At 42.3% G+C, this 26712-nt stretch overlaps 3 protein-coding genes across 3 annotated transcripts in view; 2 read left to right on the plus strand and 1 right to left on the minus strand.

Annotated features, from left to right (window-relative positions):
- Nucleotides 1-19481, plus strand: part of LOC130605988 (IgGFc-binding protein-like) — a 59575-nt gene extending 40094 nt beyond the window's left edge. Inside the window, 23 exon segments of the mRNA XM_057421894.1 lie at nt 77-324; nt 598-775; nt 2291-2399; nt 2879-2970; nt 3590-3766; nt 4481-4683; nt 4987-5131; nt 5867-6108; nt 6738-6902; nt 7349-7473; nt 8201-8469; nt 9682-9890; nt 10363-10504; nt 11172-11422; nt 12041-12170; nt 13217-13385; nt 14590-14766; nt 15497-15627; nt 16492-16691; nt 17878-18016; nt 18316-18447; nt 18801-18909; nt 19229-19481. Coding sequence (XP_057277877.1) covers nt 77-324; nt 598-775; nt 2291-2399; nt 2879-2970; nt 3590-3766; nt 4481-4683; nt 4987-5131; nt 5867-6108; nt 6738-6902; nt 7349-7473; nt 8201-8469; nt 9682-9890; nt 10363-10504; nt 11172-11422; nt 12041-12170; nt 13217-13385; nt 14590-14766; nt 15497-15627; nt 16492-16691; nt 17878-18016; nt 18316-18447; nt 18801-18909; nt 19229-19379 — 3893 coding nt within the window. The 3' untranslated portion in view covers nt 19380-19481.
- Nucleotides 19482-21735: 2254 nt separating this feature from the next.
- On the plus strand, nt 21736-24848 carry PLAAT1 (phospholipase A and acyltransferase 1). Its single transcript, XM_057421777.1, has 4 exons — nt 21736-21843; nt 22258-22499; nt 22665-22933; nt 23311-24848. Exons 2-4 carry the CDS (start codon nt 22361-22363, stop codon nt 23410-23412), a joined length of 510 nt encoding a protein of 169 aa, XP_057277760.1. The 5' UTR covers nt 21736-21843; nt 22258-22360; the 3' UTR covers nt 23413-24848.
- A 260-nt stretch (nt 24849-25108) lies between these two features.
- The window catches only part of LOC130605856 (probable cation-transporting ATPase 13A5), a 34661-nt gene continuing 33057 nt past the window's right edge, over nt 25109-26712 (minus strand). The window contains exon 30 of the mRNA XM_057421655.1: nt 25109-26038. Within this exon, the coding sequence (XP_057277638.1) occupies nt 25838-26038 (201 nt within the window). The 3' untranslated portion in view covers nt 25109-25837. The remainder of the gene's footprint in view (nt 26039-26712) is intronic.

Here is a 26712-nt window from a genome sequence, read left to right on the forward strand (position 1 = left end):
GCAAACGAAGTGGGAACAAAGCAACTACGGAAGTCTGGTAGAGATTCAGAGGGAATTTGTCTTTCTTTCTTCCCAGGCCGTGCTTTCTGCAGTGCCTCTGGGGATCCACATTATAACACTTTTGACCACAGAGTTCATAATTTCATGGGAAATTGCACTTACACCCTCTCCAAAGTGTGCAACATCTCTGAGGGGCTTCCATACTTTGATGTATCCACAACGAATGAACACAGAGGAGCCAACACCAAAGTCTCTTATGTGAAGTCAGTGCAAGTGGAAGTCTATGGCAACCATATATCTTTGCTGAAAACCAGGAAAGTGAATGTAAGAGAATAGTTATTTAAAAGACATGTATCTTTTTAAGCTGACATGCAGATAAATATTTTCTCTGTAGAGTTTACAGCAAACTTTCTCTTTTTATTAGTTAAATGTACCTCTTTTAGTGAGATGTCCAACAAATTTGCTCAGATGAAGTGTTTTTTAATTGCTTCCAGTTCCCTTGTGCACAAGGTCATATATTCCTCTAATCTATTCTAGCTGCTGGAAGTTGTAGGAATACTAGCAGCTATACAGTAACTTTTACAACTTGCTGTATAGGTGAATGGCAGCAGGATGAACTTGCCTGTATATATTGAAAAGAAGATCAGTATTCAAAGCACTGGTGGATATGTTCTCTTGGAAACTGACTTTGGACTGTGGGTGAGATATGATGGAAATCACTACGCAGAAATCTCTGTGCCTTCTGATTACAGTGGTCTGCTCTGTGGCCTCTGTGGTAAGTCATAGGCTTAGTCACTTTTTAGTGAGTTGTGGAGGCTGGTGATTGCTTAAACTTATTTACTTATTATGTCATATTTTTTCTACACCCAACTGTTCCTTGCCAAGTGGACTAGAATTTACAGCAGTGAAGAAAACGTCAAGGAATTTTTAAGTTTCTAAGAACTCTTACTTACAAAATTCCTGTTAACGTGCTATCCATTTGGGATGTTGTGAGGTATATCTACAAATTACACTTTTAGCCAAATAAAAACCCTCACTTCAGTTCTACAGTTTAAATTCAGGAAGAGTAATGATTTACATGCATCTACTAAAGAACTCTGTGTTTTCCTGTTATTTACATTCTGATGTATTTGTCCTTTGTTGGATCATTTCATTTGTGAATCATAAAAACTTGAGCCTGTTTCCACAGTAAAGAGAAATCTTCAGAATAGCTTACTGTCAACATCCTCAAGCTTTCCTGCTGCTGTTTTCCTGTGCAGTTTTAGGAGGTTATTTTATAATCTGAATGATCGTGTTTATATGATCAAAGGCAAAAAAAGAAAAGCTGAATCAATAAAAGAAAAAGTAGACCACTAAAGCTTATTTTACCTATTTTTTTTTTTATTCCAGATAAAATATGCTGTGTCTACATTAAAACAAAGCAATGACAAGGATCCAATACAGATAAACCTGAGCTGACAGACTTGATGAATAAGAAAGAAAATTCATACTTTATTTCCAAAATTCAAATATCACCAAACATTAAATGCTATATATGATACAAAGCATAGAGGCCTTTTAGAGTCCTATGAGAAAGATCAGACAAAAAGGGCACAATCTGATGTGTTCTGTAAGAAATTCTGTTGCAATAGGATACCAAAGTAAATAAGTCACAGGTGACTTATATAGCTAATGAGAGTAGGAGCTTGATGGAATTAGTAGTGATCGATAATTTTTCCTCAGCAGCATTGCTAATGCCTGAACCTGTGCAGAGTTAGTTGCAACAACAGTCTGAAATCCAGGTGATTTTCAGGATGGAAATGGGACTGTAGAAATTACAAGAGTGGTTTGTCTTGTCAGTTTCTGATTATTCTTTGATTTGGATCATCTGAAATTTCCTACTTCAGTTATTTCTCCATGAGTTTTTCACACTTTCAATTCAGGAAATCTACCTAAGTATGTAATGGTGCAAAATACACCATTTGGATTTTAGTCCAGCATTCTACACGTAGGATCCAAGGAAATGAGTTGTTTTTTGTTTTTTTTAGCTAAGCAATTTTTTTTTGTATGCAACATAACCAAGTTACAAAAGAACTTACAGACTACTTGCTTCAAGTCCACAAGTCTCTGAGCAGCAGCTCGTCAGTGGTCAAAGTCTAAAACACAACTGAGCTCTTATTTTGCATATACACAGTGATGTTGAATATATACTCTCCCTAGTTTATTGTAGTTTATATTACAGCCTGAAACCTAGGTTTGTTGTACAGGTGAGAACTTCATGTGTCCCATAAATCTCTTTTTACCCTCACAGGTAATTATAATGGTGATCCAAATGATGACAACAGAAAGCCCAATGGTGACATTGCAAGTGGTTCCACTGATCTTGGACAAAGCTGGCTTGTGCCTGAGAATAACACCATGTATGTATATTAATTTAATCACATGTCATTTGCTAATCAAACTTTATAAATCCAAACATCCCTCCACTCACTGGCTTTGTCACCCAGTACCGTTATACATCTTTCAGCTGCCCATTAGAAGTCAGGACATGCTCCTTTACATTAAACAGGGAATGAGGATTTGTGTCCTTTGAGTCTTGTTTTTCCAAGCAAGAACTGTCTGCTGAATGTGAAGGGGGATGGGACTTCAGTCCAGTTCCCTGGCTAGAAACCATAACTAGCTGGATCCCATGGGCTCTTTTTGCAGCCAAGAATAAGCCTTTGAATAGCTCAGAAAGCATACAAAAAGGATTCAATTCAGTGTTAAGGCTGACATCAGTGAGCCTTGTGACTGTAATAAAATGCACTCTGTTGTGCAGGGTTGTCATGTGTCAATCTTCCACTTCCAAATCTGATGGTAAGAGATGTAAGACACATTTGATTTTGCTTGTTTTCCCTAGATGCTCCAGTGGAACAAACCAGCAGTGTGATCCTGTGCTGGAGAGTGAAGCAAAGAAGAACACAGCATGTGGCATGATCACAGACCCAACAGGTAGTATGTTGGTAGTTCTCTGTGAGCCATGTCATGGGTCACTGTATAGCTTGTGTTGCCTTCTTTCTATAGTCCATTGTTCTGAGCTTGTATTAAACATATAAAACCTTCAGTGTGAATGGCCAACATAAAACTCATAGGTACTTGGTCAAGATATGTCAACCATTTGGACAGTGCTAGTGTGTCAATGAAGATTATCTGAGCATCTGTGTAGGGAGCCATAGCTGCTCTTTGCTTTATAATGACTTGCACTCTGCTTGCTAAGAGAAAGTTTAGAGAGCACTGTAATTGCATATATTTCAGATACTTTATCTGAAATACTGTACATGATCCCTGCATTGGACAGCCCCTGAAGTTGTTTAGAATAAGTGGCTTTCCTAGATAACAACTCCTAATTTATATAAGCTATCTTCTATCAATCATGCAAAAAGAAGAAAACCTGATCTGGAGGGTCAAGTCTTATTGTGCATGCTCCATTTCAAGTGTTGGTTTAACTTAGTAAATAAAATTAGCCTGGAGCACTCACAATACATTTACCGTGACAGAAAATAGATGGTGTTGGTGATCTAGTAATTCCACTTTTGTTTTTTTATCCTTCTGTGTATCTTGATTTACACAGGAATCTTCAAGGACTGTCATTCCAGAGTGCTTCCAGATAATTTCTTTGACAACTGTGTTTATGACATGTGTTTCACTGATGGACAGGCAACATCCTTATGCTATGGACTGCAGGCCTATGCTGAGTCATGTATCAATGCTGGGATTTGCATAGAGTGGAGGAATGCTACACTTTGCCGTGAGTGTTTTGACTTATAAAGATCTATTCCGGATTAAAACATCAACAGTATGCACATTTTCTCTACCTTTTCATACATGTTATTTCATTTTATGTAATGTTTTGAGTATAACCTTTTGCCATATCTTAAGCCTGCTTCATTTCATTCCAGCATTTGTATAAGACCCTAATTTTCAAGAACATTTGGATATGCAGGTCTAATCCTGAAAGTTTTAATAATTTAGTAACAGCTTTTTGGAAAAGTTTGATTACCTTCAACTATCTCATGTGAGCTTCTGCACTGGGGAAATAACTGTTGCTTTGCTCCGCTGAGAATCTACCATCCTCAGTGTAAGCAGAGCTGGTAGTCCTCCATGCACAAATGCTTATAGATGGCTTTTGGTTAAAAAGCTACTTTAATAAGAAAACTTGAGAAAGAGCTGTTTCTAGGAAGTTTACAAGTATTTCTCTATAAAGCAAAGAAATCAAGTATTCTCACTTATCTCCCAATTAATTTTCTTCAGAATGACCTTTTGAGGAATTTCATACAATGAACTCTTATTTCTCAGAATAAAGCTTTCCAGCAAGAAAATCCTTTGTATGAAGCACTTTCCAGTGTCAGACTTTCTAGCAGCAATTTTAAATATTTTCAGGAGCAAACCTTGTGAGCGTCAGGAAAACCTTTATCATTATTTTGCCCTTTTGAGTGATCTTACCTTTTCTTTTTCTCTCTAGCAATGTCCTGTTCTGGAGGCAGCATCTACAAGAGCTGCGGTACTAGGTGTCCCTCTACCTGTTTGAACATCTCAGCAGCTGATTCATGCAGTTCCTTGCCAGTGGAAGGTTGCTTCTGTAAGGAAGGCTATGTTTTGAGTGGAGACAAATGTGTGCCAGAAAACAGCTGCGGTTGTGTTGATGAAAAAAACCGGTATCATCAGGCAAGTTAATTCAGACACTTAAAGCGAAAAAAAACCACCAAACCCAGCAAACAGGGGATCTCATTCTTTATCACCATGAGAGTAAATAATATTAATAACACTAACACTATTATTATTTATGCCATTAATAGCAGCAAATAGACTCATTTTCCCAGCCTTCTTGATCTGTGAGCTGTGTAATACAATTGCCCAAATCCATCATATATCATGCGCATTCAAATACTAATAATTTGACTGTCCCTTATGGTATTACCTTCCAATCTATTTTATAGTATATTCTTCTACATTCTTTTTTTCACTCAGCTGGATGAAAGCTGGTTTACCAGTTATCCCTGCACTGAACGCTGCACCTGCAAGGCTAATAACACCATCAAATGCACATCCTGGGAGTGTGGAGTCCAAGAGGAATGCAGTATTCAGGATGGAGTACTGGGATGTCATTCCAATGGTAAGTCCTGCCTGAAAACAGTTCTCAGTTCTAGCTTTATTGTAAATATCTTTATATATGGGATTGCAAAGAAATCTCAAATGACTGGTGCCAGTGCTAAAAGAAGAAAAGATATGACGAACTTTCTTGCAAGCATAGATACCCTTCTGTTGTAGTGGATATCAGCAAAAAGTGATGCTACCCAAAAGCCTGCAAGGTCACCTGGGGTCTTTTTGTCTTGGTAATTCAAATTCAAGCCCTACATCACGAGTAAACATTATTACAAGCTGTAAATTTGTGAATTATTGAGAACTGCATTTCTGAGAGTCTGGGTAATGGCAAATGCATTAAGCATTGATATATATGTAAATGAAAAAATATTTACTTTTAGATCTACACCTGTATGTATTTTTATATAGCTATGTAGAAAAACTCTGTATTAATCTCAACAACTATAAATCATAGCTACAACATATAGGAATATATATAATATTGTAATATATATAGAAATATAGAAATGTGTAAAGAGGCTCATTTGCTGCCAAATAACCAGTTTGCCATAATTTGTGAATTTAATTTAGGAGACACTTTCTGGAAATTTCCAAATTGGCATGAACCTGAGATAGATACCTCTGTGAAGGTTTGCCCACACAATGATGATAAGGATTAGGTTGTTGCACTAATGGTTGCACTTTGGTTAGCTGAATCCAAGGTGAAATCCAGTCCAAAGTTCTTAGATATTTTTTTCACCTTCAGGCCAAGCAACATGTCAAGTGGCAGGAGATCCCCACTATTTCACTTTTGATGGAATGATGTACACTTTTGTGGGTACCTGCACCTACACCTTGGTTGAAGTTGTCAACACCAACAGTGTTATTCCTATAACCATCCTTGGCAAGAATGAAGACAGAGGACTAAGAGGGGCCACATACCTGAAAGAAGTCTACATAGATGTGTATGGTGTACGAATCACCCTTCAGAAAAACCAAGGAATCCTGGTAAGTGGTGATGCTCTTTATTCTGGCAAGAAGTAGCTTAAGATTAGCTCACTACAGTAGCTGTAGGAAAGCTATGTTTCCTAAGGAATATGTACATGTGGGCACCTCCATTAACTGGGTATTACAAGGAAACATAATTTCTCACTAGTTCCCAAGGCTTCTGTTTGGGGTTTACTGTTCTACTGGGCATATCTTGGAGACAGAGCCCAGAGCCTCCAGACTGCAAAACTGCTGCCTGAACTAAAGAATGGGGCTTCCCACTTCAGTAGCTTTTGTCAACAGCTAGCTAACAAGAGCAGAGCAAAAGAGAGTCATACTGTATTGGTCTAGCATAGCATGAGAATCTATGGCACTACCAGAACAGGGAATCCACCCTATGGGCAGGTAAGAACTTGCTCACTACCAAGGATCTTTCCAGCTCTCTGTTAAAGGCACAGGCTGAATCCCATCCAGCTCTCCTCAGCTAAAAGGCTCATTCCTGCAACCCATAGTTGGAATATGCAATGGTGGAAGTGTAAAAGAGGTAAAATTGTCATTGAGGATTCTTCAGCACTTCAAGGAATATAGACTGTAAGCAGAAAAGCTTTCATGGAAGAATGTCCATACTGACAAATGACATGTCTCTCCAGCTGAACAATGAGAGAGTCTACACTCCATTGGAGAACCGGTTGCAAGGCGTGTCCATTGGAAATGTTGGCAGATTTATAGTAGTGGAAACTGACTTTGGTGTGATAGTAAAATATGATGGCAATCACTACCTGGAAATCACTCTCCCACAGTCTTATTTCTCAAAGGTAAGATTTAGTATGTAAACATGTGGGAGTGTTTCAAAACTCCTGCTTTGTACATTTACTTCTAATTTCTTTTATTTCTGTGTTTTGCTGTTGCGTCTTTCTTTGTAGCTGTATTGTGACATGTTATTTTTTTTCCTTTCTATTTTTTTTTCTCTTCACAACAATGTCCTTGAGTTCCAAAAGGATAGTGAAAGAAAACAGCTGGGCTAGGGGAATGCATCTAGTTTCTAGAATTAAACACCTTGAGAGCTTAGGGAACCACAGATTTACTGCAGTTTCTATTTTATTTCTTCATGGGTGTGATCAGACATCATGCAATGTCTGGTATAAGATTGGGTGTTGGTGGTGATTTGGTCATATCATTTCATAGGCAATGAGCAAGAAGTTCTTGGGGAAGCTGATGAAGAACAGATTGTGCGTAGACTATGGTTCTTTTTCATTTGCAGGTACGTGGCATGTGTGGTAATTTCAATGATAATTGTGAAGATGATCTGTCCTTGCCCAATGGTACACTCGTCAGTGTCCCACAGTTTGGAAATAGCTGGGAAGTGGAGGAAGACAGTGATGAAGGGTAAATGTAACTTCTTTTCATACTTTCTATCTTTGAGAAAGTATCCTTTCAATTGTTTTGACTATTTGCTACTTTGTAACATCTGAGTAGCATATATGAGACTTTTCTTTTCTTGAATGTGAAGCTCAAAGCCATACCACAGGAAAACACTGCACAGGCCAGAGGGTAGCCACAGACTTTCTGTTCATCCACATACACACTCGGGGAATTAGGCTTTGGGGCAGTCCAAAGTGTGGACATAGCCTCTGGCTTACACTAAAAACACCTAAAGCAGGAAGACGGTGTTGAGGAACAGTAAGGCCTGGCTGCTGCCAGGGACAGGGAGACAAGTATGATAAAACGACCAAGAGAATGGTGGCTTCACCAGCCAGGGCCCATCCTACACCATGCAAGCAAGGCAGGCCCAAGAGTGGAAGTCAGGGTTGGCCAAGAGTCCATATCACCACCCAAGCTGGCAGTGACAAAATGGTCTGAGGTCCGAGGTCAAGCTGGGAAGTCAATCCTCTAGTTAGGGTCAAGTTCAATGAGAGTAATGAAGGTTAGACACAGCATGGTGATTGCCAGGCAGATCTACTTCCACCTGATCTTTCACTCATAGATAGAAAGACTGAAGTATCTAGCTTTGTTTGTTTAATACATTTCAGTAGAAACAAATTTTTCAGTTTCAGTCTCAATCTTATATATGTCTTTGAAACTGTAATGTAGCTATGTCTGTGCTTTCATGCAGTTGTTTATCAGACTTAAGAGAAGATGATGTTCCTCCTTGCATTTCTGAGAGTAAACCAGTCATTGAAAGCCAGTGCAATGTCCTAAAATCAGACAATTTCAAAGCATGTCACGATCTAGTCAAGCCTGAAGACTTCATACAGATCTGCATCTATGACATGTGCCAGTATGATGGCATGAAGTCTGCCCTCTGTGACATAGTTCAAGCCTATGTAGACACCTGCAGGAATCATGGAATCACCATTAAATGGAGGAATAGCACGTTCTGTCGTAAGTGCACAAGCAAGTGAAAAAATGAAACTTGGATGGTTAATAGCATGAAAACAAATTAGTTGGATTAGGTGAAGAAGTTATGTAAAAGAAAATGAAACTCCAATTCTTACAAAACGTAATTTTATTATTATGATTTAATGGCTTCATTGCTGCACTGAATTGTGTTCAGGCTGAGCTAAACCCAGTGGTAACTCAGGACTAGACAACTTATGCATAGTAATGTGGAGTTAGAATGGCTTTAGAAGGCAAATGAGATATTGCAATAAACCTAAAATGGAGCAATAATGTAACCAGAAGCAAACCAAAACAGTGGAATACTGTGTTTTCACGCAGGGCTTGATGCCACTCACTGTGTTTTAAATGAAAATGGCAATTTGGCTCTGCTTAGTAAGGGCCACGTTCTTGGATGAATTTCCAGTGTATGTGCCTCACTCTGTGCATTCAACAAAGCTACAAACAAATTATATAAAAATTATTAAAGATTGCACTATGGGTTTCTTTCTTTTTTTTTTTCTATTAGTTTGTTGGTTTGTTTTTTTCACAATTTAGTGGGTCTCCTTTTGTTGTGGGTTTGTTTTTTTTTTTTGTGGAATTAGTTACCACATAATGTTATAGAGGACAAAACAACTGGTTAGAAAACAAGCCAGATGAAGGTTTAACAGTTCCATTAGAAATACCTAGTTTCTTCCTTGCCAAAAGTGGGGGAAAATACTGGACAAAAGAACCATTTTTCCTGCTGCCCTGTTTCTTGAACTGTTTCTTGAAGATGAATCTTCAGTCTGATGATGTTTATCTGTTGTTCTTGCATGTGTTTATGTCTGTGGTTAAGCTAGATATACACCTGGTTTGCATCAGTGGAGGGTTAAGGAATTTGCCCTAAAGATTCTAATTTCTAGCAGTGCCCAAAAAAGCATTTACAGCTGAACTGGAATACTGAATCTGAATGATCTAGTGCCAGTTGCCACCACTTCAGGCATACCTGTAATAGAACTGAAATCAGCAGCTCCAGAGAGGGTTCTTTACTTGGTCTTTGTTTTAAATAAAATATAAAAAATCAGAACTGGTTGATGATCAAAATCAGCTATTAAAAGGCAATTCTATACTACCATTTTAAAGGCCAAGTTGTAGCTTTTGGTCAGGCACACATGTCTGCAGTGTGCTTTTAAAACATATTTCATAACTCTGGTTCTATTCTCTTCGCCCACACAGCATTGCCCTGTCCATCCCACAGCCATTACACAGACTGTGTCTCCCTGTGCCCATCAACATGCAACGACATTTTTGCTTCTTCCCTTTGTGAGAAGACAGAAGAGTGCACAGAGGGCTGTGAATGTGATGATAACTATGTACTCAGTAGTGACAAGTGTGTACCTCTGAGCAATTGTGGCTGCAGGGATGATGACGACAATTACTACACTGTAAGTAGTTTGCCTGAGGAGCAAATCTCTGGCTGCAAAACTTGTAGAAAGTTAGTCTCCTGCCCATCTGAATATGAGACAGAGAGAGAAATTTTCAGGGTCTGCATCTTAAATACCTTTAATTTGATTAGTAAAAGCTGCAGGCTCAAGTACTAGGAGATGCAGGAGCTTGGTACTTTGCACCTGAAGCCAAAATTGAGGCATATTTGAAACTAGTCAATTGACCAGAGTTATTCAGGCAGTCTGTCCTAGTCCTATTTTGTGTTCAAATTTTCATGTCAAAGACAATAAGATAAATGGACTGGCATTCCCCCTCCCAGGCTTTTGGTGAGAGTACACCTGTGTTGAGCCGTTATGGAATCACCAACTGGGCAGGTTGCACCTATCCAGCCCCCACATCCTTTGCTATTAAACTTCTATTGCGTTGCAAAGCTGAGCACCTTAACATATAATTCACACAACTTGTGTCCAGGCTGGGGAGACCTGGATAACTCCACACTGCACCAAAAGATGCACATGTCAGAAGAATGGTGTCATTAGATGTGACAACTATAGCTGTGATTCTAAAGAAATCTGCGTGATCAAAAATGGAAAACACAAGTGCAACCCAACAGGTATGTGCAGGCATGTCTTCACTTTGTGTTCCATGAGGGTTGGAGAAGGAGGAAGGATGTGGATGTCCATTCTTTCTTCTATGACACTTCCAGTCTTTTCCACAAGGAAAGAAGGCAGCTGACAGTGCTACTAATGATACATGAACACAAAAAGGCCCCTGTTCTCAGAATAGAAAGTTCCAGTACAAGATAAAGAATTTGTAGAGTAATGTGAAACAGCAGTTTGAAAATTTACTTACATACAGAAATTTGACAGTTCAGTCTGACTAGTTTAATTTAAAAGATAAATAAATAAATATGGTTTGCACTGCATCTACCAAAACTCAGATATGTCTGTGAATCCTTTGGCAATGATACTGTTTTTAACATGGCATGTTGATTTGAGAAAAGAAAAAAATAAAGACAGAGCAGATCTGAATAGATAGGTAATAGGCAGTCAGTTGTTCAGTTGGCTTGCACTGCTTCTCAGCAGAGGAACAAGCTTCTCAGTCCATCTCTTCGCCTGAGTGCCCATTGCATAGGGTAATGCCTGAGCACTCATCTTTACTTTAAGAGGCCTGCATGCTAGCAGCAGTCATTTTTACCTGACTTATTTTAAACTGATCTATGCATAGGATCTAGCACATTCACATTCAGACTGGAGAGTAATGAAGTTCTGACCCTTTAGGTTTTGGGAAATGCCAGATCATGGGCGATCCACACTACATCACCTTTGATGGTCTAGTGCACCACTTTCAAGGGAAATACACATATATTCTGGTTCAGACCATCCCTGACCTACCTGATACCCTGACGCAGTTCAGCATTGAAGGCATGAACTATCCTTTTCATCGAAGTCGACACATTACTAACCTGAAGGAGATTCTTGTCAATGTTTACAATCACACAGTGCGATTCAGGCAGAACAAGCAGCTTGTGGTAAGTCTCTCACTGATTGCAGAGTACAGAGAAAGACCTTCCCTTGGAGTAAAACACCTTTGAGTAATAAATGTCTGCTTTGAAGAATTTAAGTATCTAAGCAATCTGTATTATAACAGCAGTGCTGTGACGTAATCACAAATGTGATTTTCAGTGTGTTGCATGTTTTTTTCTCTATAGCTATGAAGGATACAATTCTCTTCAAATCAATGAATAAAAAGTGATTTAGGAATAAAGTGCCAAATATCCCAAGACCTACTGTGATGCCATACATATTTTTATCAGCGGTAGGAGAAAAAGATGTGTGAATTATGCAAGGAAAACTTCATTTCCTTTCTCTTTATTAATGTGTAAGAGTACACATAGCTCACATATATTTTAGCTCGGTAATAAAAATCTTTAAGGATGATATGAAAATACTGTGTCCAGATACTTTCCTCAATATGTGATTTTGTTAATTAAAAAAAAAAAAAATCAAATACTAAAGTTTTTATCTGGTTAAATTATCTATTTATCATAAAACCAGAGGAGTGTTCACTTGTAGCATTGACCTGTACTGAAGAAAGATTTGAATTTGGCTTATATATTATGAATTTTTACTTATTCTTTCCCTGTTAGTTGGATGGTGTAAGAGTGATACCACCTGCTCATCCTCATGAAGGTATTCGTATATATCAGAGGACAACAAGAATTTACCTGGAAACAGATTTTGGCTTATACGTGAGCTTCGATGGCAATCAAAATGCAGGTAACTAACATGTAGGAATATTTATGCACTATCTCAAAAAAATGTTATTTTTCCAAAGGAGGTCTAAACCCAGAGCAAAATTAGAAACCTTTAACCTTTGAGCCTATGGCCCTTTGTGATACGACCTTCCAGAAAATCAAAACAAAGTGTTTCCCAGGAACCAGAAAAAAAAACATAAAACTGGCATTTCTTTATCTGAATCCACCTCAACTTAGGAGAAATGAGATGTAGATTCATACTGTTCTACTTTATTTCATGTTAAGTAAGGCCTGAATGATAAAACTGACAGCAAATTACTTAAAAATTATGATCAGGATGATGGGATAAAGCCTGGATCTGCCCCTGTGCCAATTTAAACCAGTCATAGGACTGAGGTCCTCAAGCTATACAGCTGTGAGTGCATTTTTTTACATACTTCCCCTCAAACCTATTCCAGATAATCCCATTCTTTAATGATTCTCAATAGGACTCATGTCACGTATACACAACTCACTCATGTACGCTGAACACACATTACTACCTCCTCTGTTTAGAATTACTTCTGATTTACAACAGAATATAGCCCTGTTATTTCTGAGTGTATGGTGAAAGCGCCAGGCCATTTACACATATGACCATCATTCCAAACCCTAAAATTCTAACTGCAGAAAGAAAAGGTCTGCTTTATAGGAATTTTGTTTCAAAACGAGCAAGGTCACTGTAACTGAGGGCAAAATCTGGGTGCTGCATTCAGTTTGTTGCAAAGCAGTAAGCAGTATGCTCTAAGAGCAATCAGGTAGTGATGTTATGTTATATAACACCTTATTGGCTGCAAGAAATGACTTCATGATCCATGTTGCAGACTACAGAAACAGTCCTGTGAATACATATATGAAAACATGTGTTTAGGGTTGTGCTCATATTTCTGAGGCCCATGTCATATTACCAACTCAAATCTGAATCATGAAATGTTATACTTGGCTCTTCTTTCCACCTCTTCCATATGCTCAGAAGATCTCTGTGTAATGGCTTTTTTGTTTGTTTTTTTTTGTTCTGAACTTCCATAGATATAAAGCTGGCCAACACCTACAGCAACAGAGTGGAAGGCTTGTGCGGTGACTTTGATGGAAGATATAAAAATGACTTCACAAAACCAGATGGTGTTTGGGTGAAGAATGTAAATACATTTGGTGAGAGCTGGAAAGTTCCCGTGACAAGAACAACCTCTCGCCTCAGGTACTTAACTTTCTACTTAATATCCACAGCAAGCACAGCCACTGGAAGTGAGTGAATTAAGCCACAGTTAATATCCAGGAATAACTACACTGTCTTATTTCTAGTCTTTCTTCATCTGGTCTGTGTGTGGGGACTCTTCCTGGTTAAAACTAAGGTGAACTATCAGTGCCCTTCTATTTAGCCAAAAGAGGCCTGAACTATCACTGCATTACTCCAATTCAGTATCCCTCTTTGGAGTCACAGCCGCTACAACTGCTAGGGCACAGGAATTCATAAGATCTTTGCCAAGCTCATGGTTCCTGGCAAAGATAAATACATCATGCTGTGCTGGATGGGCCAAGGGAGAGCAAATCCTGGTTCAGTGTCATCCCTCCCTTGGAACATGAAGGCAGCTTTGAAGTCCATCAAGATGAATTCACAATTCCTCCCAGAAGATGTTCTTGAAGAGTTTGATTTCCTTACATCTATGGCTATCCTATCTAGTGTTTTCTGCCAGTACACAAAAAGGACATTCTCTTGAGTATGAACGATCATGATATTTGTGGCTAGACAAATTCTGTGCTAATTAGTCCATACAGAACATTGAAACAGGAGGGAAAGGAGTTTCTTTCCATCCTTCCTTTGAAAGACCTTTGGAAGTTGCTTAGCCACTAACACAGGACTTTATCAGCAAGTAAATGTAATTGTATTAGCTGTTAGGATATAATCTGGCTGCAAAACTTGTTTGCCACAATAGTAGAAAGCAGTATGTAGGCTAGTGACGAGCATAAAGGGGCTCTGGAGGCTAATCCTATAGGAGAATTCTGGCACTTCAGGCATGCAGACAACTGCTCAGTGAAAATTAACATATGTCCAAGAAACAGTGACTTATACCAGCTGCACTACTCTGACTAATGTTCAAGTTTTATTAGATTGGATGAAGGAGGTATTGGATGAAGCCTGTGTCATGCAGAATTTCCAAAGAGATAATTACATATATCCCTTTTGATTTTAATATCCATAAATCTCTGATATGGTAGGAAGTGTTCTAGTACATCTTTGACTTGCTTTATCTATCTCTTTCCCATTCAGGATAAATCATGAGAGAGAAATAAGCTTCCACTTACACCATGAGGCAGAAGTACTCTTGTGGAATTACTTAGAGTAGTACCATGAATGTTGGTTGTAGAGAGAAATGATGGTTTCATAATAGCTTAATTTACAGGCGAGATGTCAACTCAGAAGATGAGTCTGAGGAGGAACCAGATCCAGGGCTCTTCCAAGGCTGCAGTGAAAATAAGCTGGGACAAGAAAACAGAACTTCGAGATGTCATATCCTGATTGACTCGAATGGTCCTTTTGTAAACTGTCACTCCATGGTCTCACCAGATTTCTATTTCACGTGAGTGTCTACTGCAGACAGTAATTCTCCCCATTTGCAAAATCATTTTGGCACTAGTTTCTGACAAGAGTTTTGCATCTTCTGTCTCCAGGGTATTAACAGAAACTGAGGCTTCAGTGTATGGGTATCCTGATTCTCAACATAAGCCTAATTTTCTGCTCAGTTAAGAGTTTTGTTGGGCAGCCTGTTCTACCTTCTTAGTGGTTGCCTCATTTTTCGGAGATGCTGCATAATTGCAGATCCCATTCATCTCAGATCTTAATGCCTCTGAAAATCAGCCTGTGGATATTCAGATGAGGAAAGCTGAGAAGGTAGCACTGGTAAACAAGCACTGGGTAAAACAGAATTCTGTGTCAATATTCAAGGTATATGAACATGGGGAGGGCACCCATGTATTAAAAGAAGTGTGAAGTCCAGCTCTAAGGACTTAGCAGTGTTAGAAAGTGCTCAATAAGCAAGATGCAGCCATGGTAACCCAAACCAGAAGCAGATCACAAAGAATAACTTGCAGTTATCTATCACAAAGAATAACAAACAGTCAGGTACCTGTTTATTGCTTGTTCATATATGAATACCTCACATGTTAGCAGCAGCTGCACAACAAATGACCTGATCCTCTGTGTTCCTGTCAGCCAGAAAATGGAACTAACTCAGAGTAAGGCAGAAAAGCAGCTGAAAATAAACAAAACCAAAAGCACTGGGAATTAACACTTTCTCATGTTGCACATAGGAGCTGCCTGTTTGATATGTGTGTGGAAGGAGATGAGGATGCTACCTTATGTCGCAGTCTGGAGGAGTATGTGCTGACTTGTCAGCTGCAAGGAGTCAGTATGGAAGGCTGGAGGCAACAGACAGATTGTGGTAAGCACAGGAAGAACCAGAAACTTCTTTCTGCCTAAAGGACTCTCCAGAGCTGAGATATGAGGCTTTTCCTAGATGTACCATACACCAAAGCTGCTCAGGGAGTAAAAGCATGTTGATTCACACTCAAATCATTGTTCACAGTTTAGCATGCACACTTGCTCTTCTGGCCTTTCTTGTACGTCTTATGCTGACTTTTGCATTTAGATCCCAACTTAGAAAGCTACTTAGGAAAGCAGATCTGTCAGGTCCTCAGCTATCAGAAATGTCCCCACTCCCAACTGGGAAAAAAAAGTTAAAATTCTGGAGACCATCACAAGCCACAAATCTGAAGGGAAAAGCATTTAATATCAATCTCTTTTTTAAATCTACAAAAAATACTAGTTCTCTATTTGCCTGTGAAATTTCAAGATAAAAAAGATTCAGCTGAAAACTCCAAACCTCTCAGACTAAAAAAATGATAAAATAAAACTTATAATGGTCTAAAATCCTTTTTTTTTTCTTTCCCCAAAATTGGGAGGTTCAAGGTTTGTCAAACCATACTTCCCCTGCATCACCCATGGTTAGATGACTCTGTATTCCTGGTACTTGCAGAAATAGTTATCCTGAATGTGTGAGAAGTTATTTGTGGTCAGTGAGCACCAGGAATGAGAACAGAGCACACAAATAGCTTTCACAATGCATTTTTGACTTTGGAGTGCTTTACTTAGAACTCCAGTACTATTATATATGTATGCACATCTCAGTATATGTGTGGTTATCATACTGCCCTCTACAACATGGTAACATCCTCTGAATCTCAAAGGGCATTGTGTAAGTAATGCACAGCAGCCTGCTGTAACTGGACTCTCCTTATTTTTACAGGTATATCATGTCCTGCCAACAGCAACTACAGCTCATGCATGTCTGCATGCCCAGCATCCTGCAGTGACTTGACCAGCCCCTCTGAGTGTGAATCACCTTGTCTTGAGGGCTGTGAATGTCTCCCTGGCTATGTTCTTAGTGGTTTTGATTGTGTGCCTTACAGGCAATGTGGCTGCACATACCTTGACAAATATTATGAGGTACAGTCTCTCTGTGGGTCAGACAGCTCCCGTGGCACCAAATAATTTTTTTTCTGCAAATTATTTTGACAGTCTCCTCATTCTCCTCAGCATGTAATTTCCATGGAGGAGGGGAAAAGAGAGAGGGATAACTTGGTCTGCCTCTGAAACGCTGCCTGCCAGAATACAAGGCAGATGCTTTGAGAAAGCATATGATTACACTCTAACCTCCATGTTAATTCTTCACCTTTATTATAAAGGAGAAATTTAGATTGGATGTAGGGAGGAAGTTTTTTACTGTAAGGGGGGTGCGGCACTGGAATGGGTTTCCCAAGGAAGTTGTGAATTCTCCAGCCCCGGTGGTGTTCAAGGCCAGGTTAGACAGAGCCTTGGGTGCCATGGTTTAGTGTGAGGTGTCTCTGCCCATGGCAGCAGGGTTGGAAGTAGATGATCTTAAGGTCCTTTCCAACCCTAGCCATTCTATGATTCTATTATGCTAAATAATAGCCTCATAGGCTCTGAATTTTACAACACACCAGTTTCACAAAAATTCTGTCAGTCACTGTGGTCACTTTCCTCTCAGTGATAGAGCGGTACAAGCAAGGTAGAGAGTTTGTAGAGTTGGCTGTGACATGAAGAGAGTCCCAATCAAGGCTGGATTCTGAGGAATATGGAGAAACTTCCACTGTTGCTGCAGGATAGAGCAGCTTTGTAATCTCAGAGATTTCTGTTTTAATACTAGAGATTTAGTAGAGAAAAGGCCTAAGTCAGTAAAGGTTGTTTTTTATGTGAGGAAGGAGACACTATGAAAAGGTGGCACTTTCAAGAAAAATGGCACATAGCATTTCCACACTGCCTTCAGAGGCACGATGTGATGTGTCTGCCACTCTCTCTTATCTCCAGCAACAGCTAGACATCGTTGGTTGCACTTGCATCCCGCCTGGGGCTAGGATGTTGTACGCCAAACTCTTCTTTTGCATTCTTTCTTGGGCCATCCTTGAGTTTCAAAGGACTGGATTAATAAATTCCTCTTGCTCTTTTGTAGTTTTACAAACTACTTAAAAAAAGAAAAAAAAAAAAAAATCTGTGCTATTGCCATTCATCAGGAAGACATCAGAGAGAGTAGCATGGGGCCCCAGTGACGCATTCATGCTTTTTCTGGCTGGTTTTATTTGATATTTTTTAACATTTAACTGCTGTCTTCTAGATTGGAGAAATATTCACCACTGATGACTGCTCTCAGAGATGCCAGTGCACAGAAAGCTCCACTGTCTTCTGCTCAAACATAGTGTGTGGATCTGATGAAATCTGTGGCATTTCAAATTACAGTCGTGGATGCTACAGGAGTAAGTCATTCACTATCACATTGTCTTTGATGCTAAGAAGTCTTGACTTCCTATTTATAGGACATCACTGAGGTGAGGTGATGAGCGTGTACAGAAGAAAAGCATACAAGGGATCTTATTCTGATGTTTCATTGTAGAAACAGTGTTTCTTTCCCTTATTCCTGTTGTCTAGTACAAGTAATACACTTTAAAATACAGGGGATATTCAACATTAGGAGTCAGCATAATCTCTGCATGAACAGTACTCTCAGGGTTGGGTTATCTGGGAGTCTGAAGTGTTTCTTCTTCCTTGCTGCTAGGTGGACCATGTATGCCAAATCCTTGTAAAAATGATGGAGTTTGCTCTGAAACTACTGACAGCACCTCTCTCTCCTTCCACTGTGAATGTTCAGAACTGTACACAGGACAAACCTGCGAGGCAGAAAAGAGGGGTAATAAAACTATTCTGGTTTCACTGTTTGCATTACACACGCTATTTTCAAAAACGGGTGCAATTATGGAGAAGGCGGAGCTTGCTCTTCACTTCTGTGCTGTAAATGAGTAACTCAGTAGGTAAGAGCCTGTGGTCATCCAAGAAGAAAGAAGGAGGTCAAATCCCCTAGTGGGCATGACAGTAGGGCTACGTAGAGCATACAGGACCCTGGTCCAATGCCACTCCAGAAATCCACATTCATCAAAGAACATGGTGTAAACCAAGGAGACAGGCAAGGGTTGAAAAAAATGTTTCTGTTCACAGTATGGTTAGCTTTCACTGACAGAACTCCTCTTTGTTCTTCACTTGAAGTCTCTGCCACAGAGGATCCCGAGAACCACACGGTTGCCATAGTCATTGGAATTGTGGCAGGTGTAGTTGTTGTCACCATTCTCATCTCCTCTGCAGTGTACCTGTACAGGTAAGGCTTTTCCCAACTTTTCTAAGTTCAAGGAACATACACCCCTTTTAGCACCTGTAAACTTCAAAACTCCCATCAGTCACATACGTGCAGGACCAAAAAGGAACCACAGCATTCAGGATCTCATTTGAAGAATGTCGGGGAAAATACAGCTTCTTCTACAGAAATTAATGTATGTCATTTCCATTATCCATATGCATCACTGTCACAAAACTTGGACTTCTCCAAATTCTGACTTCATTCATGCTCACACCATTGTTTGACCTCTCACTAGAGATAAAATATAGATTGATTAATTACGTTTTTTTTCATTGTGCAGAAGGAAAAGAAAGATGGATACACATGAGATATCAAGGAGTTCTTTGAAACAGCCCGGGAATGTACTGGATGACAGAGTACATGAGCACAATTATGGCTGCATTGTGAACAATGCATTTGATCAAAATGAATCCCAAACTACGTACCTATAGTTAGCAATACTTTTCCAATTAATTTGTATTACTTTCTGCTCTTGTATTTTAATAGTATTTCTAATATTTTGAGAATAAATAAATCATTGCATTTGCTGAAAACCTTTGAAGTTGTTCATTTAAAGTACCTCTCAGATCTCATGTTACAGACCCAAATTGAAATATATCCTAACTCAGAGACTGTTGTCTTCAGAGACTGAAAAACACAACATCCAGGCAGAATTTGGCAGTAAAGTGTGCTGCACACCATCACATACACACCTCTGACAGATGTACTAGCCATAGATAGACTGATGAGGTCAGAATTCATTGTATCATCCCAGGCAGGTCTTCAAGAAATCATCTTACCCCAGAGCCTTTCATGGGGAGGGGATTAGCTGATTGAGTTGGATACAGTTCTTACCCCTCTTCTGGCAAGGCATATTCAACTGGGGAGAGAAAGAATAAAGAAACCACTGAACTCATGAGGTGACAGGTGTAGGAAAAAAAGATGACCCTCATTGCCCCCCATGGGAGTGCTGGACTAAAAGAAGGGACTGTTTGAAGGAGAGCTGCCTCCTTGCTGTTATGGTGGAGTGGACAAGAAGGAGGGTTGTCATCAGTCCTCTGCCTGAAAGGCCTAAGCAAAGGCCTTAACTTCACAAAGCATAACTTCACTAAAACTTTCTAAAGAATAAGATCCTGTAATAAACTTTCCTTTGAGGTCTTTGCAGACTCTGAAGCTGCCACACTCTGATGAATGTGGGTAGACATCTGCATTGGCTCAGTCCCAGACCATGCTAAGGATGCCGCTACAGCAGAAGGCCAAATGTGTTTGGGGCAAGGCACGATAAGATGCAGTGTGTGAGACGCCTACTCCATGACAGACCATTCAAAACACTCAGGAAACTGAGGCACTGACTGGGCCTTGTCCAAGCCCTGAACTAATTTCCTGTGCCATGAGTGAAGCTTTGTGACTTACAGAGTGCACCATTTGCTGATAATTTTCCAGTTCTTTGCAGCTTCACTTCTGATTATGGTGAGGAACAAAGTGGGCTTCCTGTTGTCGCTGCCATAATCCTGGTTATTATTTACTTATGCTTTCTTCTTTCCCTTGTGTCCATAAACTCATGCATGCTGCTAGCAAGAAAAGCATTGTAACCTCCATGAACAGTAAGGTAGATAAAAGGCATTTTATTCTGATCCATTCGAGAACATGCTAGCTGTCCACACATGCACAGCACAGCTATTTTGGACAGGATGTGACTGGAAAGGGGCTTTCAGCCTCATTACCTAATGAAAATGAATAACAGATCTACTCGTGCACAAACGAACAGTCAACCTTATGCTGGAATTTCACCACAATTAATTATAAAGGCATCTTTCCTGTTAGCCGAGTGGCAGCTTCCTTCTGCACTCTCACACCTTCTAACCACGCAATGCTGTGAACGTTGACCACAGGTGACCAGGCTCACCTCCCCTTGCAGCTGGTAGGAACACAGGCCAGTCCCTACCCTGCAGGATCCCAGCCCCAGCTCTTTCAAGCAGCAAGGCCCAGCTGCACCCAGGTAAAGCAGACTTCTGGGTTTCCATAGATCCACTTTCCCTCCACCAATACCACAAGAATTGCCTTTGTTTTTCACTGCAAAGCTCTACAAATACTTCAGACTTGAAACAAGGGACGATACAGAAAGAATTACAATACACTGCTCCACTGGCTTAACTATTTCATGTCAATAGAAGCCAGGAAAATGCCAAATCTGCAGCTCTGATCTTTTAAATCAACCAGCTTGCTCACCTGACTTTTGAAACACTAACCTTTAAATGCACTGCTTAGTCCAGCTCACTCAGAGGACTTTGTTGTTAGTGAACCCTCCTTCTTAACATACCATACTGGTGACAGCCAAAGAGGAGACAACTGTGCCTACTCAGCTGTGCTCAGCGGATTACTGCTGGGTACAATCACGAAACTCCTCTGGTATCCTAAAGGAAATTCCTCGGCCACAACATGAAAAGCCATCCTAGAAATCTCTTTGCCCTAAAACGGCCACTGGGATTTCCTCTGAGCCTCCTTTGCTTCTCTTCGCTAGGAAAAAAGAAGTGGATCAGCAGTGTGCCTTTTCTGTATCATAAGGTTACCCGGTAAGGGATGCTCGCTCTCTGCTCGGCAGGACAGCCCCGGCCCCGGCCCCGCATATCGGAGCTCACCCCCGCGGCCGGCGGGGCGCCGGCAGGGGCTCCCAGCGAGGAGGAGGTGATGGCCCGTCTTTCCCAGGGGCAGGACGAGCTTTTCCACACGACGCACAGATTTAGCAACACCTCCTAGAGCGCAGCCTCCAAGCGAGGAGCAAAACGACTGCTCATCAGGGCTCCTCCTCGCTATTTATAACGGCCGGGAGGAGCGAGGACCCGACCCAGCTTCCGCCGCTGCCCCCGCCCCGGGGTGGCAGCCCTGCTGCGGTGACAGCGGGAACGGCGCTGCAGGGTGAGCGGGGCACTGGGGGGACATTGGGGTGCGGGCAGGCGTCTGCCAGCAGGACGTAGCTCTCCCGGGCTGCCGAGAGAGGCGAGCTGACCTGGGGACGGGCTGGGCGCCTCTCGGCCCTGCGACTGTCTACCGGAGCCGCCGCGGTACCGGCACAAGCAGAGCCCCGAAAGGCACACGGCCGGGGCGGAACAGCAGACCGCTGTCCGGGGAGAGCACCGAGCGCTGCAGGCCGAAGGCCAGCCCGTAAAATGGCTTCATCCTCCGCGGGAGCGGTGGCGATTTCAGCGCTGACTCCCCGGCTGCGCGTCGCTGGGCCCTGCAGAGGGCCGGGCGGCCGAGGCATTAGTTACGTGCCGGCTGCGATAGATAGAGCGTGCCAGTGCTAGGCCCTAATGATCTTCCTGCCTGCAGTCTCCCAGTAGATGCTCGGTGCACATCCCAGACCTCCCCTCCACCGTGCCTTGCACTGAGCCTGCCCAGCGAGAGGGGCATGTCCTGACCTTGGGCTCTGGAGATGGCAGCCGTCCAGGGCTTTAGGACCACCCACCCCGGTGACCCTGAGCCTGGGGACCTGATCGAGATCTTCCGGCCAGCTTACCAGCACTGGGCCCTCTACGTGGGAGATGGGTATGTCATCAACGTGACGCCTGAAGGTAAGGCTGGTGCAGCTTGGCAGGGTGCAGATGGGCCTTTGGGATGACCAGGGAGCCCCTTCTCCATGGGCTGGTGGGGAGCCCTGTGGGTGCAGATGACCCATCTGAGGTCTGGGAGGAGCCAGATGGGGTCTACCTGGCTCATCCTATCCCTGCCTTCCCCAGATGAAGGGCCCCCAGCCACGTTCTCCAGTGTGAAGTCAGTGTTCAGCAGGAAGGCCCGGGTGAGGATGCAGCTCCTGAAGGATGTGGTGGGAAATGATACCTACCACGTCAACAACAAGTATGACGGCACCTATGCTCCCCTCCCCGTGGAGGAGATCATCCGGCGTGCTGAGTACCTCATTGACCAGGAGGTGTCTTATGACCTGCTCAGCAACAACTGTGAGCACTTCGTGACGCTGCTCCGCTATGGCGAGGGTGTCTCTAGCCAGGTAAGTAACATGGTGTAAGGCCCTGTATGCCTCACAGTGCATGTGCTTGCTGCTGTATGAGTCCCTGGACTGGGGCACAGCCTAGAAACTGCCTGGGGACAGCAAAGTCGAAGGCATAGGATCCAGACTGTCATTGCCTCTGGCCTCACAGGAGATCATGAACCAGGAGGTTCACTGTCTGCACCTTGATAGAGCCCTCTTACCAAATGCCACAGCCTAAGGGTGAAAGCCTGGGTGTTCCCTTGTTTGCTTATGGGGAAGGTGTCTCTTATTCATTTAATTGCTTTGAGTATCCCTGCCTGCTCTTCATTATTCATGCCTGGGGGTAAAAAAAAAAAAGCTCATCATGTTCCAGCCTGTGTTTTACTTCTCTGCAGGCCAACAGAGCAATCAGTGCCATCGGGTTTGTGACAGCTGCTGCTGGTGCCTTCTCCTTGTTGGGCTTGCTTCGGAGCAGATCCAGAGAGAGACAGTATTGATGGGCCATTGGGATGAGCTCAGAGCAGGGCAGAGGCCCTGCCTGGGTTACTTGGAACAGTTTGTGGCCACAGCTGCCACTAAGATTTACTACCAACTGTGTCCCCTTGCTGAGAGCAGCACTAGTCTCTTTTCCACATCAGCTTTTATTTCATTGCCTGTGATGATTTTTGTAGTAGTCTAGGAGTGTCTGCAAGCAAGTTCTCCTCATGCACCCAGTGCTCTGCTGAGGAATGGTGCAGGCTTTCTACCCACATCATAGAGTAGTTAGGGTTGGGAAGGACCTTAAGATCATCTCGTTCCAACATCCTGGTTTTATTAGCTACACCCTGCTGCCTTTTTCTGTGAATAACTTGTTTTAACCTTAACATTATTACTTTGTTTTTCTTGTTTGGGGTGTTCTGTTTTTTAATTAAAACTAATGTAAATGTATTGCTGAGTGTTTATTGTGTGTCCTCCAGCTAAGGGCCTGTTCAAGTGGAAAACCCCAGGTTCTCAGGCCTGCGAAAGGGCAGACAAAGCATGCACTGTGTTTTGGAGCCTGTGTGCACTGCCTACATGGAGCTGCTCCTGTGAAGGGCGGGAGGTAGGAAGGAAGGGCTGGTCTTACAAGTTATATCCTTCAGTGTTTTAAATAAGTGCGCTATTGTTTCATGATGGTGTTGTGGTCAATTTTCTCCTGCCTGGAAACCATCCCTTTCACTGGCTCTTGTGCCTCCCTTTGGGAGCAGCGGAGCCCCAGTTTGGTGGGGGGATGGTGGTGTGGTCTAGCAGAAAAACAGGTAGGGTTTTCACTGTTTGTTCCAGATTGGGGCTGCTGTGCCACTGAAATGCTTCATCACTGTAAGTGCAGTAATTGTTTGCACTGTATCTTACCAGGGCTTACTAGATGATCTTTACACTCCCTTCTAACCGAAACCATTCTATGATTCTACTCCTTGGGCTGCCAAAGCACTGAGGTTTAAAGATCACAATGGATTGCAAGGCTGCCTTTGCCCTGCGGTGCTGTGGGTGATGTACCTAGAGAATGAGCTATGCAGCACCTATACCCCATCTCCCTGTGTACAGAGCCCTGCTATTTCAGTGTTGCAAAGCTGACATGTGGCTTGTCTTAGAAAAGTGTGATTTATTGCTTTTTACCAGGAGCATGAGGCTGATGTGTTTAGAACCATGTTATTTACAGATGGCATGTAAGAAATAAAATCCTGTGTGGCTTTTGCCACAAGCAACTGCCTGGACTGTAAGAAGAGATGGCAGCAAAAGAGCTGTTTGTAAGAGGCTTGCTGGTTTTTGTCTGCTCTTAACACGTACATAAAGGGATCAGAGGGGTTTTTTTAAACATCAGTTGTTTCAGTGTTTGAAATAACAAAACCAAGACTTCTGGTCATATTTGTAGTGCCCTCTGTTACTACATTTAAATAAAGTCACTCTTTTTTAATATGAGAAAGCATAATAAAACTGAAAGGTGTAACCAAGAGATCTTTCATAGCTAAACTAATTAGGTGGTTGAACCACTTGAGCAAGTACAAAGGGGCTCGATCTCTTGTACCTATCCAGCAGCCATGTGCTGGAGCAGGTTAAACTCCCTGCTTCTTGGCATGACCTAGTTAAAGTGAGAAGCCAAGACTTAGCCCTGCTTTCTGCTGCGTGACAGCAAACACAGGGCAGGACCTGGAAGGGGGGTGGGGGCGTGTGTGTCATGTATGCAGCAGTTGTGCTGGCCTTTCCAGCCTTAAGTAGGGCATATCCTCACCAGCCTTCTCAGCCTGGTCTCACAGCAATCCATGAGCTTTAACCTTTCGTATACTTGGAGCATTATGCCTGCAAGAACTGGCAAGGGATAGCTGTGAGAGGGCAATGTAGGCACCCTCTCACATCTGTAATGTGATCTGTAATCATTCTGCGATGCAAGAAAACTGGAATTGCTTCATCTGGGGAACTTTCTTGGAGTTCTTGGAAGCTGCAGTGTTGCGTTAAACACAGGATTTTGCAATTGTACACGTGCTCCTCTGTGCAGTCAAGACTTACTCTGGATTGCGTTCCTTCAAGCCTGATGGGCGCATTGACAGGATTTGGTGGAGCAGTGACTGAAACGTGGAGTGAGAGTGTGACATGGAGCAGCAGAAGCCATTGCTTTGCTGTATTCAGTATTTTTGAGTCTTTGTAGGAGTTGCTGGCAAGGCCCAAGAACTGCTGTTGCCACGGAGTAGAGTCAAGGCTGTTATTTCACTAGCAGCCAAGAGAATAAACCTTGCCTGTCCCCTAGGCACAGCCAGCACAGGCCCAGGGGCCCCTGAATGGGTGGGTTTATGCAGGGATTTCAAACATGTGAAGCTAGCACACACAGGATGCAGACACAGGCTGTTCAGTGCAAGCCAGCGAAGCTACCAGCACTGTGCAGTCCCACACCCAGCTGCAGGGTCTCACCTAGTCCTTGTCACTGTGTTCGTAGGTGGGGTTAATGTAAATCTCATCTGTGCTTTTTGCTGCGAAGTCTTCTGTGTTTACAGGAGGCCAGTTGGGATCCCTCTGCAGCATCCTCTGCCATTTTCGGTACTGGCTGTTTGATTGGTACCCAAACCAGGCTTTAATCAACAGCCAGAGGTGCTTGTTCTGCAAGATAATGTCCTGTGGAGTGACATGATGCGGGGTCAGTGTTATTGTGCTTCACTGGAAAGGAGGACCACTTGGGGACAAAAGCCATCCCTTGCTACATGCACAGACCCCTGAGCCCCATGGCGCTGGGCAGCTGTGTGCACAGCTGACAAAGGCCACCTTCCTTATCCACACGAAGGCTCTGCTCAGTTCTGTCAGGACAGCACTGATCTCGGTTTAGCTGATGGGGATAATCAAGGGGGAAGATTTTCCTCCTGAGGCTGTGGGACAACCAGGCACTGCTGCTTCTTGCCGGGGACTATCCCTGGTGCTGCATACAGCCAGCCTCAGTCCACAGAACACTTCAGGACTTAGTCATTACTGCAGTTTCCAATGCCACAAGCCCGTGTAGTCTCTGGCCTGATTGATTGTAGGTCAAGAGGGAACTGGTTGTTTCAAAATCACTGCCAAGCACCTGGCCCATGCTGCCGTGGACTCTTCCCAGGCAGCTGCACTTCCGCTCACTCCCTCTCTAAAGACTTGAGATGTGGTCTAAATCATCTCTGGGGCTGCATAAAATGTATCTGACTGACACACATTGAGTCTTAAGGGGAAAAAAAAGCCTGAAGTTTTATGCTTCTGCAGGACATTGCAGCTGTAAATGGGGTAGAAAGACCTCACAAAGGGCTCCTCCTGTTCACCCCAGG

This window comes from Pezoporus wallicus, unplaced genomic scaffold (genome assembly GCF_028554395.1).
Source record: "Pezoporus wallicus isolate ANWC-B61680 ecotype Strahan unplaced genomic scaffold, APGP_CSIRO_Pwel_v1 scaffold_7402, whole genome shotgun sequence".
Lineage (NCBI taxonomy): Eukaryota > Metazoa > Chordata > Aves > Psittaciformes > Psittacidae > Pezoporus > Pezoporus wallicus.